The 19,617-nt window shown below is 36.5% G+C and overlaps 1 protein-coding gene across 3 annotated transcripts in view; it reads left to right on the top strand.

Moving 5' to 3' along the window:
• Nucleotides 1-548: 548 nt before the first annotated feature.
• The window catches only part of Grm3 (glutamate metabotropic receptor 3), a 210,993-nt gene continuing 191,924 nt past the window's right edge, over nt 549-19,617 (top strand). Inside the window, exon 1 of one of the 3 annotated variants that reach the window (XM_074064860.1) lies at nt 549-1,114. In XM_074064860.1, the coding sequence (XP_073920961.1) occupies nt 1,031-1,114 (84 nt within the window). In that variant the 5' untranslated portion in view covers nt 549-1,030. The remainder of the gene's footprint in view (nt 1,115-19,617) is intronic. The other 2 variants (XM_074064859.1, XM_074064858.1) reach the window with 2 other exon arrangements.

The raw sequence follows: 19,617 nt of genomic DNA, 5'->3' as shown, positions 1-19,617 counted from the left end.
GCATTCTTGAGGGGGGCGTGGCTTCTCTCTAGGGACTGTCCAATCGAATTCCTTCCTAGGGAGCTAGCTGGAGAAGATTGATGAGGGTTGCTAGGAAACAGGAGCGTCTTCCTCCTTGCTGACCCAGAGATTGCTCTGCACAAGCCCTTTTCAGGGGTTCGCAATGTGTACTTGAGCCGCGTGTAGGGCAGACCTGCGCACAGCCCTTCCGGGTTCACTCGCTCCCACTCTCCCTGTCTCCACTGGCATGGGATAAGCCACAGGAGAGTTCTTCCTAGAAATGACTGTTAGTCCCCGCTCAACCGCAAGCCAAGAGGTCTTGCAGAGCTTCAAAGTTAGAGCCACCGCCCTCTCTGTCGCCCCACGACCCTTCACCCCGCTCTTTAATTTCACGACCTTTGCATGCGCTGCCTAAGGATTGCAAACAGTGGGCAAAGCATTCAGCAAAAGCGCCCATGCTTTCTGTTCAATAATCCTCCAGTGTAGGTACCCTGGCTCACTGAAGACTCTGCAGATACACCCCTATAAAAGGAGGGAAGAGGGGGAGGGGAGGAGGGAAGGGAAAAGCAGAAGGGAGGAAAGAAGAGAAGAAGCGGATGCCAGAAGGTCCGAGCCTCTGCTGATAGAGTCCCAATTAGATGCTACGGATTCACCCTGGCCAAGGTGACGGAAAGTTGCTTCCACGCCTAGGAAGTGGGTTTTCCTGTAAAAAGAAGAACGAGGGGGACTCGGCTCTGAAGTGTTCCCCTCCCCTCTGCAGAAGACCACTGGGCCCCCCTTTTCCCAACCTCCTCCCTCTCTTCTGCGCCACCCTTCCCTTTTCCCACTCCCCCTTGACTCGGAGGCTTGAATGCTCTGCCACTGGGCTGTGGTCCAGCGCGCAGCTGAGAGGGGCGGGGGCAGGGGGCACTGTAACAGGAAGCTTCGTGCACAAGTTGGCCATTTCGGGGGCAAAATAAGTTCTCCCTTGGATTTGGAAAGGACAAAGGCAGCAAGCTACCTCTTTTGTGTCAGATGAAGAGGACCAACCATGAGCCAGAGCCCGGGTGCTGGCTCAACGCTACCGCTGCCACCGCGGTCAGCTCCAGTTCCTGCCAGGAGTCGTCGGTGCGAGGTAAGGAGCCCAGAGGAGGACGTGTCTCTCTGGAGAGCGCCCGGAGAGGGCGCGGGAGCTCGGGTGCCGCGTGGGGCAGGCGAACCCGGGAAAGTTGAGGCAGAGGAGCACCGACCGACTGGACCCTACAGATCTGCCTGCCTGGGAGGTGGGAAGGGTGGCGGGCACTGGCAATGTGGGTGTGCGTGAGTGAGTTTGTGTGAGTGCACGCACGCCTGGGGCTCTGAGAAGAGGTAGGTTTCAGGACGCAGATCTGCGGTCAGGGAGCAAGAGGTGGTGCAGACCCCCAGAGAGATCACCTCATCAGCCAGCCAACTCCAGCTCGCTCTGGGATAGAGACTCGTTTCTACTCAGGGGTTTGCAAAGCTTTGTGCACAGGAAACCGTGTGGACGGGTGGACACACTGGCAATATCTTGTGGGTGGAGGTTGTCCGTGAGGTGGGTCGCGGTCAGCGGGACGGGTGCTGTCGGGATAAGCTCTGCAGCCACCAGCAGCCAGAGGTTTGCCCTCCTGCACGCATGCTTGGAAAGGAGCATTAATTTGCTATCCTTTGCTCCTTTTGCCTTGAGGGAAAAATCAAAGAGCCAGTCTGGGAGCATATCTCTTCATTGATCCCGTTCCATTTTCTTTTCTGACAGTGAGATAACTCAGAGAGGCGGGAGATTTGCGATCCAAACATAGACTAAGTAATATAGCCAATAAAGGCATCTCTTAAGGATTTCATTTTGATGTCCTTCTAGTTCTTCCTTGGATTAGCAAACATAAGAGTCTCTAAGGTATAATACTTTCAGATAAATGTTTTAAGGTGGTGAGCCCCTGCTTTACAAATATCTTGGAACATTGTAAAATTAGAAGAGTAATAGATATGTATTTGGGGTATAGATACCCATATAATAACAAATTTGAATATGGCAGTGTGAGATTATTGTGAGTTCAGGTTGGTGTGCCTTAAGCACTTTAGCTGTAGTTCATTACTTTTGAGTTTCTTTGTGTTACTGGCTCCTAGAACTGTTTGGTAGAGTTACATTGTTTCTTTGTGGAAGTGTGTGAATAAGTACTCATTGGAGAGAAACACTCATTTACCTAAGTCTAAGTTTCTTTTAGTTTATCTAATCACATTTTAAGCCTGTTGCCTGAACTCTATTGTGTGCATAAGTATATTTAATTCAGGTATTACCAAAAACATCTGGTTCACCATTACACTAAATGCCTGTGGATAACAGTTCCTACCAAAGATATTTTAAGACACTTGAATTATCGGTTATGGATTCTGAGTGGCCATGTTCCTTTTTTCTAAAGCAGACCAATAGAATTTGAAGATTTGGAAGCTATTATATACCAGATCTTAATAAAGTGGTGTTTTGCCTTTTATATTGGCAGTGCCTTATATTAACAAAGATTTCCCACATCTGTAGGTTTTAGCTGTCTATCCTTTTGAGTTCTGATTGCTCAGCAGGAGTAGGTAGATATGCTAAATACACATGATCTGGCCTATTTTGATTTATGTACTGAGTACAAAGTGCTCAGGATGCACAATGAGGAGAGGAAATCTTGAAATTTACACTTTTACAAAAGGAACAATGAAAAGCATAGTATCTACATTCATTGGACCTAAAGTAAGATGGTAAGAAAATCTTGTATTGATAAGACCCATGCTGAAAAAAGTTTGGTATAAATCTTCTACTTTTATGAGCTAGACCCTTACCAATGACAGATAAACCTTAAATCATAAAAACCTTTGACAGCACACAAAATAAAAGAGAATGGTACTTCTCTATTTCTTTAAATTGAATGGTATTTTTCTCGCTTGAAGAGTATGTTATCAGTAAGTCAAGAAAATGTGTGGAAAGCTATATGAAGAGATAAAATTATAAATAACGAAAATATGCTCTATGACTCACTCATCTGTGTATGATGGACTTTTTTTAAAATAAAAAGTTGTGCTGTAATATGAAAATATTAAGCTTACTTTAAGTCATATGATTTTTCCCATAATAATAAAATATCAAAATGACGAGCCTATCTCTGATTGTTACTGAAATTAAAATTGGCAAGTTGAACAAATGCAAAGATAGCATAAAATTAAGTGATCTTTATTTTTATTTAAATTGAAATTAATATTTTTGTCATATGAAAGAACTACAATAATTGTCAAAAGGTCACCTGTCCCATATCTCTTCTTCATGACAGGTGATCAATCAGAACCATACAAAACTGGGCATGGCTTTACTTTAAAAGATTCATATCAATAATATCTTACAACTTCCTTAGGAGCATTTTCTTCTTTTTTCATATCAACATTATTTTTTCCCAAATTAAAACATCTTCCCTTTCTTGTCCATTCCTCTAAGTTGCAAAATGAAACATGACCTCCTACCAAAATACAGTCTCTTTGCTTGGGGTTGAGATGTTTTAGTTTGTCTTCCTGTACTCAACATCATCCCAAAGAACCATTAAAAGACATGAAAATTGATACCTGAGGGTCGGATACATTTATGTACATGGAATATGGCCAGAGTTGCAGGGTGAAGCTTATTTTCTCCAGGAATAGCTAAAAGAAGTAGGTGTTTACTATTAGTTCTCTCATTTTGCTATTTTCTACTGAGCTCATTGTGCCTTCTAACCTCCTTTGAGACTCTGCTAAATGCATCCAATTCTGCATTAGACGAATTTGTTGAAATTGCTCCCAAGAAGTAGCATAAAATGATAGAAGATTATCTACCAGGACTGAACACATAAAATGAGTACAATCATAGTAATCACTGAGACAGTAGAAACCATTAGGTCACCCTCCTCCTTCCACTTCTCATGTAGGCTTGGTTCCTATAGTATTACTGTATTTTGCAGTACTTCAGTCTAGTCTGATTTTAAATGGCTAATGTAAAGACTTCAGAGTCACACTGTAATGATTCTCCCTATTAAGAATTCTGTTGTGATATTCAGACTAATTTTTTCTTGATTTTATCTCTACTAGCTCCATATCATAACCCCTCTGGGTTAGTTCACCCTCTTGCGTGATTCAAGATCTTCATCAGACCTTTACACAGGACTTGTAAAATACAAAAGCTTTACACAGTTATAGGAGAGAACACAAGGGTGACAGTTCTCTATCCAGATATCTTTGCTAAATATTTGAGATTCATCTTTTAAGTCATTTATATGTATGGCTATATATTCCTAATAATTTACTTTACTAATGTAAGAGTGAGGAGATTGCCTTTGTTTTTTCATTAGTGACCTATGTGAATATTGAGATGATTCCTTCTAAATAATATTCTATGTGGACGCACATTTTCATTGCAAATGTGTTCTCAACAAAACCCTGTCAACACCCACACTACAAGGGAATTCTGTGACATGCTGGTCTGATGCTCCACTGAGCTCCAGAAGCTGTTGTCATGTAAATTTCACCATTGAAATGAAAGTTATTTCCATAATTAATAGAATGTGTTGGGAATGTAATAATGTACATAGTTTAGCTGTGCATGTGAATGCAATATAGTAATTCTGCTAGGCTTTTCAGTGGCCCCTTCATACTAAAACCAAATGCAAAAGCCAGGAGAATTAAGGCCAAACATTTCACTGTGCTATATCATGAAAAGTAAGCTTAAGTCATGCATATATCAATATGGAATATGTTTAGATTTATATGGAGGTACCATATGTCAAGCTTACTTTAAAAATAAAAAGCCTAAAATAGCCACAAGAGAAAAACAGGTTTTTTTGTTCACTTAAAATCTGGTTCCAAAACATCCATGTGTAGGTTTCTTTGAGATTCTTAAGCAAATGTCTTGGTAGACTCACCATCCTGCTCAGTTGTTTCTCTAAGTCCCAGGCATTGAAACACAGATCTGCAATACAGTACAAGACCAGATTATTTGAATCAGGAAAGAAGTTCCTAGGTAGGTACACTTGGCAAGGCCAGGAACACAGAACTAAGAGTAAGGTGAATCAGCAGCTAAAACCACAATTTGGTGCTGTCATCTTTACAGTTTTCTGAGCATTAGATGGTACACAGAAACATTCATGTGGATTAAATGTTTAAAAAACAAAGCGGTAAGGAGAACTGTCATCCCAAAACTAAATGTGTTTTTAAGGGAATAAAATGGGACTGCATGGAGTAAACAATTTTTAAATCAGTATTCTCCCTCTTAAAGTCCAAAGTGTTTTTATAGTGCCATTTATCACCTAGTGGTAAGTACACTCAGAATGATTTTCCTTAGAAACAAAGGGGAAATCAATTTTCTTGTCATAGGAAAAGTAGGTCATTAATAACATACTTGTGATCTCACCCTGGAACAGAGAGGCATTCTAAGAAGTCAGTGTCTACATAGATACACTTTTCATCAAAATGAGCAATCTTGTTATGGAACTGGAAATTAAACAGTATACTTGAAAGAGAGAGATAAACTTGGGAAACATTAAGATAAAACCTATAGAAAACATAGACTAAAATATCATGCTTGAAAATAAAGCCACATATATAGAACATATATCCTCAGAAAGTAAAAGGTAGCTCTCATCTTTAATTCCTTGTCTGAATTTACTTTCACTGTCATTGTCTGTGCACACCACACATAAATAAACACCACATTTGAATAAGTGCAATTGGGCAAGTTTAGGTATCCACCAGACAGTAATTTTCAAAAACATGTTACTAGACAGAGTTTGAAAAAAAAATTGCTATACATAGATAGATAGATAGATAGATAGATAGATATAAATATAGATATAGATATATAATAGCAATGTTAAGAGCATAACAATTTCAAGTCTAGTGATTAATTTTAGTGTAGATGTAGGATTTAAAGACACTCCAATAAGGAGACTGCCACCAGAACATAAGGTAGTTAAAAGAAAAACAACTGACCAAAAGTTAAGCACCTATTATGACCCAAATAATTTTGTATCAGGAACACAAAATGCTAAAATATTCACAAAGCTTCCAAAATATTTGTGAAGTTGCAAGTCCTCTAAAAATTAAGCTTAAAATTTTACAGTTAAGAAGGGGTTACTAGAATTATCAATCAAAAGAAAAGCTCTGATCATGTGGTAGGCATGTTGGAACATGAATGCAATCCCAGCTACTTAAGAGTTGGAAGTCAGGAGAATGGCAGTTCAAGGCCAGCTCAGGCAAAAGTTAGTGAGACCCTATTTCAAAGGCAAACTGAGCATGGTGGTTCACCTCTGTAATTTCAGCTACTAGCAAGGTAGAAGGATTGTGGTCTGAGGCTGGCCCAGGTAAAAACTCAAGACCCTGTCTTAAAAACAAAACAAAATAAAAGGTGAGAGGACTGGCTCAGGTAGGAGAACACTTTCCTAGCAAATGTGAGGTCCTAAATTTGATCCCCAGTACCACAACAAAACAAGTCCAATTCTTCATTTAACAGGTTAATTCAGATTTAAGACACATATGCATATTTATATACATATATTGATGTTTTACATACTTAAGATGTATTTTAAGATCTAGGACATATTTAAAATATTTATGTATTTAGGTACTATACTGTGAGGTGACAAAATTAATCACATGTTTTAATAATAGATGATAATCATTGACCATCTTCCCTGAGGTGAGAACTCTGGTGTAACGTGACCTGAATTAGCTGGTTTATGCTACAATATGAAGCAGGCACTATGAGCCCCATTTTACAGGAGAAGAAGTGAAAACCCAGCGAGATTCAGTAACTTGCTCAAGTGCAAGAAGTTAACAAGGAATTCAGAACTTACTTTCTTAATCCAAGGTGTATTCTGAGAACAACTAAGCTTTTTTGCTCCACCCACCCACCCATTTTATGCTTCTTTGCCATGTTTCATTTCATTCATCAAATATTTTCTGAGTTCCAAGTACAAGAACATGCCTTCATAAAGAACGGGAGCCATGGCCAATGAAAATGAATCCAGAATAGAGTCCCACAGGCTAGGTTGTTCTCCATCCCCAGAGTCCCTCCTGAAAAGAAAGAAATGCAATGACTGGACCTGCCTGAAACTGAGGAGGAGAGGGGGGGAAGGGTGGGGGAGGGGGGAAGGGTGGAGAAATGACCCAAACAATGTATGCATGTGAATAAATAAACAAAAAAAAAATTTTTTAAAAGAAATAAGCTAAAACATTACTTACAATTAACTAGGACTAAGCAAAAAAAATTAGAGAAACAGAAATATCTATGGATATGATAGTCTTATTAACAAGCTTGGAAGTAAACACCAGCTCTGAGAATACAAGGGAAATACATTTCCTGGAGCCTGATGTTAGTGAACATCACAATATGTAAAACAAAATACAGTAGCAAAAATATAGTCTCACAAAGAACCAGCATGGAGGTGAATAGCATTTCTACTCATTAAGGCTAACTAAAATACTGGTGTTTCTCTCCTCTTACAACTTAATTACTTGCCACCAGGAAAACAAGCTGCTAAAAGTGTTTTGTAAATTAGTAAAATTTTGAAATTTCTTTACCCAGTTGGAAAACTAATTGTTCATCTTTATGTAAGAAACACTACTTTACACAGTGGGGCATTTATCTATTATATATATCTAGATAGATCGGTCCATAAAACTAGAGAGACCCAGGGATTTTCAATTTTAAACACACTAGCAATGGAAGAAAAGTGTCCTACTGGTTAGTTCAAGGGTTCAGATAGTAAGGGCTGCTCTGGAAAAATTCCCATCTCAGATTCTCTGACCTGGGTGTTTTCCCCAGCTGTCTTAGTTACATAAATGTATACTTATTTTCACACAACCAAAGAGCTGAAAAATGAGTCTTTACTTAAGGATCTTTCTCTAATTTGTGATTTGTAGAATACTTCATGGACATAAAAATGAATGGATATCACAGATCTGTCCCTCCATCTGGTGAAAGCTGTTTCTTTTGATTATTAATATTACATAGCAGATAGATTATCAGTAATATTTTGTATTTTGCCTAACAGTTTCAATACACCATGTGTTGGTGAATACAACATAATGGAAATTACTTTCAAAAAATACATGCCAATTTGAGAGATGGCACTACAAGGTCAGAAACAGTTGGAATTTGTATCTGCCTCAAGGAGAAAATAAGATCTGGAGAATATAATGAACTGTTTCTATTTTGAAACATCTTAGTTTTCCTGAAAAAGCAGAGACCCTTTACTTGCTCATTTCCTAATCCTGGTGATTTCTGTCAAGCTCAGAAATACTGGTGACCAGTCCATACCTCATTTCAGAACTGATAATGAGCTAACACATGGAACTTAAATCTGAAGATAACTTTTCCATGTTCAGGACCTTCCCCCAAAATCTCTTCCATACCTGCCTTGGTTCACTAAATCTTCCAAATTTTAAGCTAAACTTTGTCATTCAAACAGTGCAAAAGAATATACATTTCTAGGTCCACCTAAGTACACTAACTCTCCAACACACTGAATTTATAGGCTCATTTTCTAGCAAACTAACTTCCCCAGTTTGGTGGGGAGGGACTAATTAATAATTTAGGAATTATTATTTACTTCACAATTTTTTCTAAAATAAGGCCTTCCTTGAATATGGTTTTGTGAATGCTCACAATGTTGTAATTTGAGAGGAAATAGACCTTCTCTGTAATTATTTTTTTAAAAATGAGTTCTGGTAGGAAAAGGATCGAGGTGTTACAGGGTGTTCCCTCCCTGTTTTTCTTCTTCTAAGACCCCAAATTTCTGTTCATTGCTAAGTAATGGGAAGGAAGCTGGTAGTTTTAGGTTCTTCTATCAAGTAAGACTGGCAAGAAAGTAGAAGGACAAAGTCAGAGAGGCTTTCTTCTCCCTTTTCTACTCCCCCATCTCTCTCTCTCTTTCTCTCTCTCTCTCACTCTCTCTCTCTCTCTCTCTCTCTCACACACACACACACACACACACACACACACACACACTATTGAATAAATATAATCATTTGCTTGTCTCTGCTGAAAATAGTGTTTGGCCAATAATTACCCAGGAGAGCCTGCATCAAAATCACTTTGAATTTTACTTAAAATGAAGAATGGTGGGCAGATGCATCCCAGACTAATGGATATAAATTCTGTTTAAGATAGGGTTTAGGAATCCACATATTAAATAAGCTTCATATTATTTTTGGCACAATTCCTTTGAGAAACATTGCTGGTTTAGTCTACTCAGGCTGCTACCACAAAATGCCATAAATGCAAACATTTACTTCTGGAATCTGAAAACTTCAAGATCAACATTTGTTGAGGTCTCTCTTCTCAGCAGTCTGCTATTTTGCTGTATCTTCAAATGGCAGGGAAACAGGGAGATCTCTGTTCCTTTTCTGGTAAGAACACTAGACCCATCATGAGAACCCCACCCTGAAGACCTCATCTAAACGTAATTGCCTCCCAAAAACCACATCTCAGAATACTAGACATTGGGAGTTAAGCCTTCAGCATATGAATTTTAGAGAGACAAATATTCAGTCAGTATTAATCACACATAGAATGATGGTCATAGAGAGAACACACAGTGAATTGCTTGTGCCAAATTATTTTTTGCAGCAATTCCACTCTAATTGGATTAGCCAGTTGTCTAAACTAAATTTTACAAGACAAATATGAATTTGTTAAGTAAACTTAGCTAATAAAGTATTGTTTCTATGACTTGTACAAATAGATTGACTTTCTAGAATCCTCATAGTTTCGTTGCAAATGAGTTTTTCTTCTATCACCTATAGTAAATTCTTGAAAGACACACAAACACATACACTACATACCTTTTGGATATTCTTGTTAGGAAACTTTCTTCTTGTTTTCTTTTACTCTGTATTTTGTAACTGTGATATTGAGATACTAGAAAGAGAAGTTACTAGCATTGCATGTGTATCATTAATTAAAAAGCTTCTATTTTGAAGAATAGAATCTTTTCTTGATTTGAATAACTGCCCACTTAAAACTCAAGTTGTCTTTATGGCTATATCCTTGTCAGCTAAGGGATGTGGGAAATCATTGTTTTGTCACAATTCTCCTCACTGCTCTCTGAATTGGTAGGGGCAGGGGATGGGAAGAACCTCATTTGGCAACTTACTCATTCTCTCCTCAGCTTCTGCTTTGTACAAGTGAATGGTTGCTTAGCTGAAGCTGGCAATCCTCACAAAGATAGTTTCCTAAGCAGTGTTTAGAACCACATGGGAAAAATGCTGAAGAGAGAATGGTGGATGGGGCGTTCAGGAGGTTCAATCTGCCACCAGCTTCAGCTCCTATGGGGTCTACCCTACTTTTTTGCCTTCCCTCAAATTCCACAACAGGAAAAGCAATAAAAATACACACCACACTCTCAATGTTCTAAACACTGAAGTTTTAATTTTTAAAACTTAGTTCAGACACAAAAAATGTTAAATTTTTGGAAATTACATAGTGCTCCCAGCAAAGCCTGTCTTTCTTTTTCTTTCTTTCTTTCTTTTTTTTTTTTTGTTTTTGAAGTGTGTTTTTGATAGAGTCTCACAAACTATTTTACTGGGCTGGTTTCAATCCATGATCCTCTTGATCTCTCCCTCCTGAGTAGCTAGGATTACAGGTGTGAGCCACTGGCACCCAGCTAAAACCTGGCTTTCTTGACCTCTATGTTGGTTTCAGAGTTTCATTCTGGTGGTGGCACTTCCATTGAACTCTCCAACTGACAAAGCAAGTCCTATATATACATATATAAAGTCAAAGCCCATCAGCACTCCAAATCAGTAATTTCCCTCTGTCCTTCACAGATTCTAAGGGAAAGACCATCATTTCTCCAGAAAATAGTTCAAAATCTTGGACTTGCCAAGACAATTTTCCTTCTATTTAGTTCTCTATTTGTTCCTCCAATATATCAATATCTTTTTTTACTGCTCCACTGTCAAAACATCTATGCAGCTGGTCCTTCTCTTACCTTCTATTATTTCCCAGCCTGGCATCAGTTAGTCTATTTTATGATTGGTGCTCATAAGCGTTTTCTGATACTCTCTTCCTCAGAACCTAATAAAATGCACTGCATACACTTGCTTAGATTCCTGCTGCTTCTTACTTGACTATGAAGACCATGATTTGGCAAAGTGCCTAGGTACTAGTGTCCCAATAGATCCTCACTGAATGTATAAGTTTAGTAATATAGTTTAAGTAAAAAGATTATGATATTTATAAGAAAACATAGGTGAAACCCTCTATTATTAATACATGTTTATTGCACAAAGTAATGAGGCTCACTGCAATATCTTCATACATACATACATTGATCACATCCATTCACCTTCTACCCACGGCTCAGGACCCCTCTGTACCACTCCCTACCACCAGGCCCTAAAAGCCCTTCATAATATAAAAATGTTTTTATATGGTGCTACTTATATAAAGACTTACCCATATCAGAGTCTATGAAATAATTTAAGATGGATTTATAACATTTATCTGTCTCACACATTAGAGAGGACAAAGATATCCTTTATCTTTTTATCAGAGTTTATAGTAATGCATGGAACACATAATAATATTTAGCACATTTACAGAATGAAAAAACCCTATTTTAATTTTAAATTTAATCAGTGGGGACCTTCCATGCTGAACTACTCATGTACTTTTCCCCTCCATACGTTGCACTTTAAAAAAAGAATTGTTACATTTTTAATTTTAATCTACAAATTGCACTATTTTCCTGAAGGCATTTTATATCTCAAACAAAATAACTTCATATAAATATTTTAAAATTTAGCATTAAAAAGTGACATGAATTCAATGAAATAAATCATTAATTATCATCACTGTACCTGACCTAAGAACTTACATCATGTAGGAGAGTGAAGTGTGTGCAATTGTAACTACAATAACAGGAAAATTCAGGAGGTAGGCTGTGAGGCCCTGTAACGGTGATAATGCTTCTATTTGACATAAGTATAGAAGGCATCATGGAAATTTTGCTTCTGTGTCTTGTACCCTGAAAACTACTAAGGTCTCAGGAAGTAGAAAATGCCATTGTAGACCTGTGCAAATGTAAAGAGGACTTCCTTGTGTGATCTGGCTTAGTTGAAGAGTAGAGTATACAGGGGTCAGGGTAGAAGGTAAAGCTCTAAGGGAAGCTAGGAAAATGGCTAACATTTCTCTTGTAGGCAAAGGGAGATCTCTAAAGGCATTTGAGAAGGGGAATCTGAAAGTATAATATGAAGATAAATATGAGGAAATAAAGGTCTGGGAGGCAGGGAGATGAGTTGGCAGGTTATGGCAACACTCCAGGTGAGAGGTAATGATGACCTAAACTAGGACAGTGGCAATGGGAATAGGAAACACGAAATGAATCTAACAGACATAAAGATGAATAGTGCCTAGTAGGATGGAATTAGCTGTTGAGTAAAAAACACCAGCCAGAACAACTAAGCTAATCATGTTCCTTCTTCCACAGTAGAAAAGGGCATGCTATCTCAAATCTTTTGTTTAATAAAAGGAGGGGGAGATTTTTAAAGGTTGTTTTGCAGGAACTTGTGTGAAAAGAAAATGAGTCAAAATACTAGCCCTTTGAAGGTCAGGCATTGAGGTTCATGCTTGTAATCCTAGCACTTGAGAAGAAGAGTACCAAGTTCACGGCTACATAGACACCTTGTTTCAAAAAAAAAAAAAAAAAAACCCTAAAAAATACAAACCCTTTGTAACCAAGGCATAGAAACAAAATCAATATTTTCTATGCAGCTATGATTTTATGAGATTTATCCTTAGAGAGTAGATTAAGCTACCACTGTCTCTCCTGGAGTTCTACAAAGAGCACTCACTGGCCTCATAACTTGTCTTCCTCTACCTGGCTGTAGCCAAAATTATCTTTTAAAAAGACAAATCTGAGTATGTTGTCCTCTGCTTAAAACTCTTCAGAGACTTTCCATTGTTCTTTAGATAATCAAAATACGTTTTACCTGACCCACTGTGAGATCACATATCTGTCCATCTTTCATTCTTCCCCCCACTCTCTTTGTCCATTCAAACCAAATAGCTGTATACTTTTCCTTGTCTCTCCCTAAGCCTTTCCACAGGATGTGTAACTTCCCAGTGCACTGGCTTACTTTAAATTCTGTATCAATTCTGACCTCCTATTAAAGGTTAGTTCTTCTTGATGTGTGATCTTCACTCTCCTTTACGTCCTTTCATCATACTTGATTATGACTGTCTACCTCCCCACTATTGTCTGTAAGTGCTAAAGAGATGGTGACAAGGCCTGCTTATCTATAGTTGTATCTTTATTACCCAGCAGAGCAAGTACCACATAGCAAAAGATCAATAAATATTTATCAAATAAACAGAGTAGTGGTTAATTAAATCACTCTTGAACTCATTTACTCATCTTTAAAATTGGGCTATTGATCTTTAAGATCTCTTTTAGCCATAAAATTTCTATAAGTAAACTCAATACAAAAGACAGAATTCAGCATTTGAAGTCTGAATTGGTACTATCATACTCAAAAAACAAGAGTCCTATTTAAATTGTAATTGTTGTCTAAAAGCAAGGTCAATAACAATGCTGGAAATGTGTTTCCTTATTTTTCAACCTGTCCTTATTCTGAAAATTTTTCACCTGTTTACATCACCTTAGTCAGTGAGTTATGAATAATAGGAAACAGGAAAATATCCATAAAAACTGAAAGCTGAGTAAACTTCTCAAAAAAGTAAGCTTCTAAGCAGATTTCCTCCTCCCTAGAATTTCCAAGAATAAAAGCACATTTCATACAATTTCATAATAGAGGATTCATAAATTTTATTTCACAGTGCTAATTTCCATCAATGCCAGCAAGTAACACCACAAGGTATTCCACCTAATGAAACTCTGTCACAAAACTTCTCAAAATGAAAGTGTGGTTCCTATACATATTTTCCTCAGCATACTAGGGAGAGTGATAAAGCTATTGTGAACAACAGTAACTTATATTGAATGCTAACTATATGCCAGGAACTATTCTATTTGTTTTACCTATAATGACTCATTTAATCCTCATAATAGCCCTCTGGAGGAGGTGTTATTATTATCTCCATTTTTACAAAGGAAGAAACTAGAGTACTAATACACATTTACATACTTATGGGAGCAGCTGGGTTTTAGAGCTGGCATTTGGCTCTAGAGTTTATGAAGTTGATGAGTGGATTATACTCCTACCTCTTTTGGGAAAGCATCTCAAAACTAGAATGTATAATACACAAAAATTTAATAACTATTTTATATTCCTTTATTTTAAAAGGAAAAAAAAAAAACCCTTAAAACCTAGTGACAGTTTGTACTCTTTTAAAACTAAAAAATAGAAGTATAGTCAAACATTGGCTCAATGGACTAATATTATTGGGCAGAATATAGTTAACTGCTTATTAGAAGTGTAATTTCAATAACAGTTGAAGCTAAAGAACTGTATTCTAAGAACTTATTTCTTTATAAATTATTTCTTCTTTTGATCTCTAGAATTTGTCCACTGCTTCAAGATAATGTTTTTATTTTTATACTTAGAACAAGAGAATTTAAAGCAATAAAAAATTTATTCCCATCATTCTAGGGGAGAAAAAAGTCTCAGATTACTTGACAGAAAACAAAATAATTGATGTATTGAGGAGCATTGGTCAGTAATGAAACTCTCCTACTTTATTCTTATCTGAATAGGTATATTTACATGTAACTAATCCTAGAATAGATTTATTAAGTTGAGTTTACAGGTCAAAAAGGAAGTGGTGAGGAAGATATAATTAGAGGAATACAAATCAAGAGAGACAACTTTGAAAGAATAGTAATTTTGCTTCTTGAAACTGACCTTAAATCCCTAAGAGGAGAACAGAGCAGCTTTAAGCAACCTTTTCTCTCTATTCAGAAGTGATTGTGAATTAATTGTGCAGTTTAGCTGAACTTTGTTTTTCCATGTATCCTAGGAGAAGATCTCTGACAGACTGGGAATTTTCCCTTGTTTATAATATAAATTCGATATCTAGAGATACTTTTTACCACCACATGAGCTCATTGGTAAGTCCTGATTTCCAAAACAAACAAAGAGGAAAAAAGTGAACCAAACAATCCATTGGCAAAAGGAAAAGAGAAAACAGAGTGTTTAAAAACCTTTATTTTGATAATTTGGCTATAAGTGTTCTCAATGAAAGACCATATAAATCAGAAGTCTGATTGTAAAGTCCAAATTTGTTTTATCTGTGGCTTAAATGCTTTCTTGGTTGATTTGATTACAAAAGCACTTAGTAAAAATTATATCTATTTTTGAATGTTAACTAAGCCTTGCAGATCTAACAGGAGAGATCTGAGCATTTGCTGGTAAATTGCAACATGACTGGCTATTAATTTTCTTATTAAAAATGAAAGCACAGGATTCTTACTCAGAATATTCCCATGCATGTGCATACCATTTGTTAGCTAGATAATATTGGCCTTACAATATCAATATTATATTTCATCAATGTTATTTATTCATCCATTCAGTAAGTATTATTAAGCACATATATAAAGTTTGTTACTATGTTAGGCACTGAATATAGAAGCACAAGAAAAACAACAGATAAAAAAGGCCCAAAGATCTTTGTTTACAATTCTAAAAGTATGAATGGCATCATGGTCCTTTAGCTAATTTCAGGCATACATAAGAAATAAAATCTATGGTGAAATGGACTTCCTTGGGCTTCCTTGAAATTTTGGATGGAGGGCTAAAAGTCACCCCATGGAACTTTTCCTTTTCTCTTAGATTTGCTTAATGGTTAAAAAAAGAAAACTCATTGTAAGTTACTGAGCAAATCTTCTGGGAGTCAAGTCCTTAATATCTTAGCAAGTGCAAACATGTTTCTGCTTACTTCAACTTAATACACTTTGGTACATCCATCCATTCTTCTAAGGAATTTACATTAAGCACCTTCTGTATTTATCAGACTGTCCCACAGGTATTGGGAATCTGTATATTTTACCTCAAGTAGCCCATGAGCCCCTTGGGTAGATATTGTAGAAAATAAGTCACATATAGTATTAACTTATTAGTGATCACATGTGATTCAAAAGACACTCATTGGCACCTAGACTAAGAGGGCCATATTTTCTGATTTTTTTCCTTTGAGGTTAGAAAAAATTTTGTATAATTATGAAAGCAACACTTTCTTGAATAATTTTAAAAAGGAAAAAGTATTCTGAATCAAATGATACTGGAAAACATGGAAAAGATTAATTCAATTTTCCCAGAATAAAAGGTGTTTTGTGGCAAATATTGTTCTGAAATTAATTATGTGTTTTTTAATGGCATCAAAAACATGAAACCAATCAATAAATCAAATAAGGCTAGCAACCACCATTAGCTAGTAAATTGATTTACTATCTAATTCTTTCATAAAGCATAATAGGCACTTTCCTTTCACAGTCTAATGTTTCTATGATTGAGGTATAATTCAATTTACTTACACATTTTATGTAATAATGTGTTTTTACCAAAAAAGTTATTGTTATATTCATGGCAAATCTTATAATAAATGATATCAGATAAATAAATTAGTTACAAGCACACTGTATCTCATAAACTATATTTCCAAAAATAATTGTAAATATTTTAACCAATTTTACTTTGAAATGGCTTACATTTTGCTTTGAATGGAAAGACAAACTCTCCTCTTTCACATCTTCAAAATCAAACAAAATTAGTGCTTTGAAAAATACCTTATTCCCAAATTAAATTAACCAATCAATGCTTTCATTATTTCAGCTTGAAAATAAGAATGCTCTCTTACTAATTTCTATACATTTCTTATACTAAAAACTATGTCCTGATTACTTCTGTATTGCTGGAGCCCATTATATTGTCTTAAAAATACTAAATGATTATTGAATAAATACATAAAATAACAGAGAAGGAGATGGAAGAATAAAAATCTGGGACACAATGGGCCCTCAACAAAATAGTTTCTGCCTGGTAGTGAGGGGGTAAAGGGGAGAAAGAGGGGGTGGGGGAAGGGAGGGAGCCCTCAATAAATATTTGTAGAATTACAAATGAGCTGCTTACATTGAATGACAAGGGTATATTACCATATTCATTGATAAAGCTTTAATATCTTTCTGTAGTGTTTGCCTTTGTATCACCAAAAGGAAATTAATAATTTTAATGATAAAAATTTATTTTAATATTTTCTTTCATGTATATCTGAAATCTATGTATTTAAGAGTCTTGCTGTACCAGTCATTGGCTCTAACAAATTTTATTGTTTCTAAACATTTTTCTAATATTGTCTGTTAAACTATGTCTCCTGAATAATTGACTATTTTAAAGAGGAATTTTTGAAACTATCGGCTTCATATGAAATATAACCTTCTTCAAGTGATTATTTTCTAAGTATATTCTAACAAAATTTATTTTTGTATCATTGCCTTTATATTTTAGTATTAGCACATCTAAACCCCAGTACCTGTGAAAGTCACCAGATCTAGCATTTGCCTCTAAAGTAAACATATTCATTTAGATAGTTTACTATAGTCTCTCACTTCTGTTGTAAGTTTTTCCCTGATAAAGTAGAATATTAAACTTAGCTGGGCACTGGTGCCTCACACTTATAATCCTAGCTACTCAGGAGACAGAGAGAAGGAGGATAGTGATTTGAAGCCAGCCTGGGCAAATAGTTTGCAAGACCCTATCTCGAAAATACTCATTACAAAAATTTCTGGCAGAGTAGCTTAAGATGAAGGTCATGAGTTCAAGCCTCAGTACTGAAAAAAAAAATTAAAAGCTGTTCCAAATTTTGGGACAGTAGATATAACTATAATACAATGGGTAATATGAAATTATACTTATTTGCAAATACACAATGACCTTTAACTAGAAAAAAATTGCATTGATAAGCTATTCATTATCTAGTAACAGAGATCATTTTACCAACATCATTTGGGATATAAATGCAAATGTGGAAGAATAGAGCATCCCAGAGCAAGCCTTGCTACATAGTTATTTACAGTCATGCAAAGAAAGTATAATTTAAAAAATACAGATAAGTGGAGTTGTATCTCAATATACTGTCTACCTCACAATGTTGTTCAGATCAAGGAAAGCAATAAATATAAAAGTACCTATTAGGTACTGGCACTTGGTAGATGCTCATTAAATGTTAATAAGTAGTGGTCAATGGGGTCAGAGGCAAGCCAAGAGTACATGGTATCATTTGATCCAGCAATACCACTCTTGGGGATATACCCAAAAGACTGTGACACAGGTTATTCCAGAGGCACCTGCACACCCATGTTTATTGCAGCACTATTCACAATAGCCAAGTTATAAAAACAGCCAAGATGTCCCACCACTGATGAATGGATTAAGAAAATGTGGTATCTATACACAATGGAATTTTATGCAGCCATGAAGAAGAAAGAAATGTTATCATTCGCTGGTAAATGGATGGATTGGAGAACATCATTCTGAGTGAGGTTAGCCTGGCCCAAAAGACCAAAAATCGTATGTTCTCCCTCATATGTGGACATTAGATCAAGGGCAAACACAACAAGGGGATTGGATTTTGAGCACATGATAAAAGCGAGAGCACACAAGGGAGGGATAAGGATAGGTAAGACACCTAAAAAATTAGCTAGCATTTGTTGCCCTTAACGCAGAGAAACTAAAGCAGATACCTTAAAAGCAACTGAGGCCAATAGGAAAAGGGGACCAGGAACTAGAGAAAAGGTTAGATCAAAAAGAATTAACCTAGAAGGTGACACACATGCACAGGAAATCAATGTGAGTCAATGCCCTGTATAGCTATCCTTATCTCAACCAGCAAAAACCCTTGTTCCTTCCTATTATTGTTTATACTCTCTCTACAACAAAATTAGAAATAAGGGCAAAATAGTTTCTGCTGGGTATTGAGGGGGTGGGGGGGAGAGGGAGGGGGCAGAGTGGGTGGTAAGGGAGGGGGTGGGGGCAGGGGGGAGAAATGACCCAAGCCTTGTATGCACATATGAATAATAAAACAATAAAAAATTTAAAAAATAAATAAATAAATAAATAAAAAGAGTACATGGTATCAAGAAAACAAAGAAAAGAAAAGTTTTTTTCCAGAACACAAAATAAACTATACTGACATTGCTGTGGGGGTAAGGGAGAAGTTAGGTGAGAAATTGATGGGATCAACACATTTTGTGTTTAGCATATTGATTACAAGTTTTTATAGGACCAACATGTTCATAATCATGAAAGTCACTGGAAATTACTACAGCAGAGTCTGTGAGGAGACTAAGGAGAAAATTGGATTTGAATAAGTAGATGCAATGATTGCTCTTAATTTGTGTAATTTTTCATCAAGGTTGGCCAAGAGATGGAATACCTACAGGGGAAGCTTGATCAAAAAGGAATCCATAAATAAATATTACTTAAATTTGACTGACATATATGTCTTATAATTTCTTGGATGTGAGGTTTAACAAATAGGATTAGGGCCAGATCAAAAGTTAAGATAAGATCCGAAGGCCTTAAAAGACCTTATTAAGAAGTGTGTTTACAACAAACCTGCCATGTTTTTAACAGATCCTGCATAGATGGAGCTTCTTAGCT

Source organism: Castor canadensis, chromosome 2 (assembly GCF_047511655.1).
Source record: "Castor canadensis chromosome 2, mCasCan1.hap1v2, whole genome shotgun sequence".
Lineage (NCBI taxonomy): Eukaryota > Metazoa > Chordata > Mammalia > Rodentia > Castoridae > Castor > Castor canadensis.
This window is presented reverse-complemented; position numbering and strand designations above follow the sequence as displayed.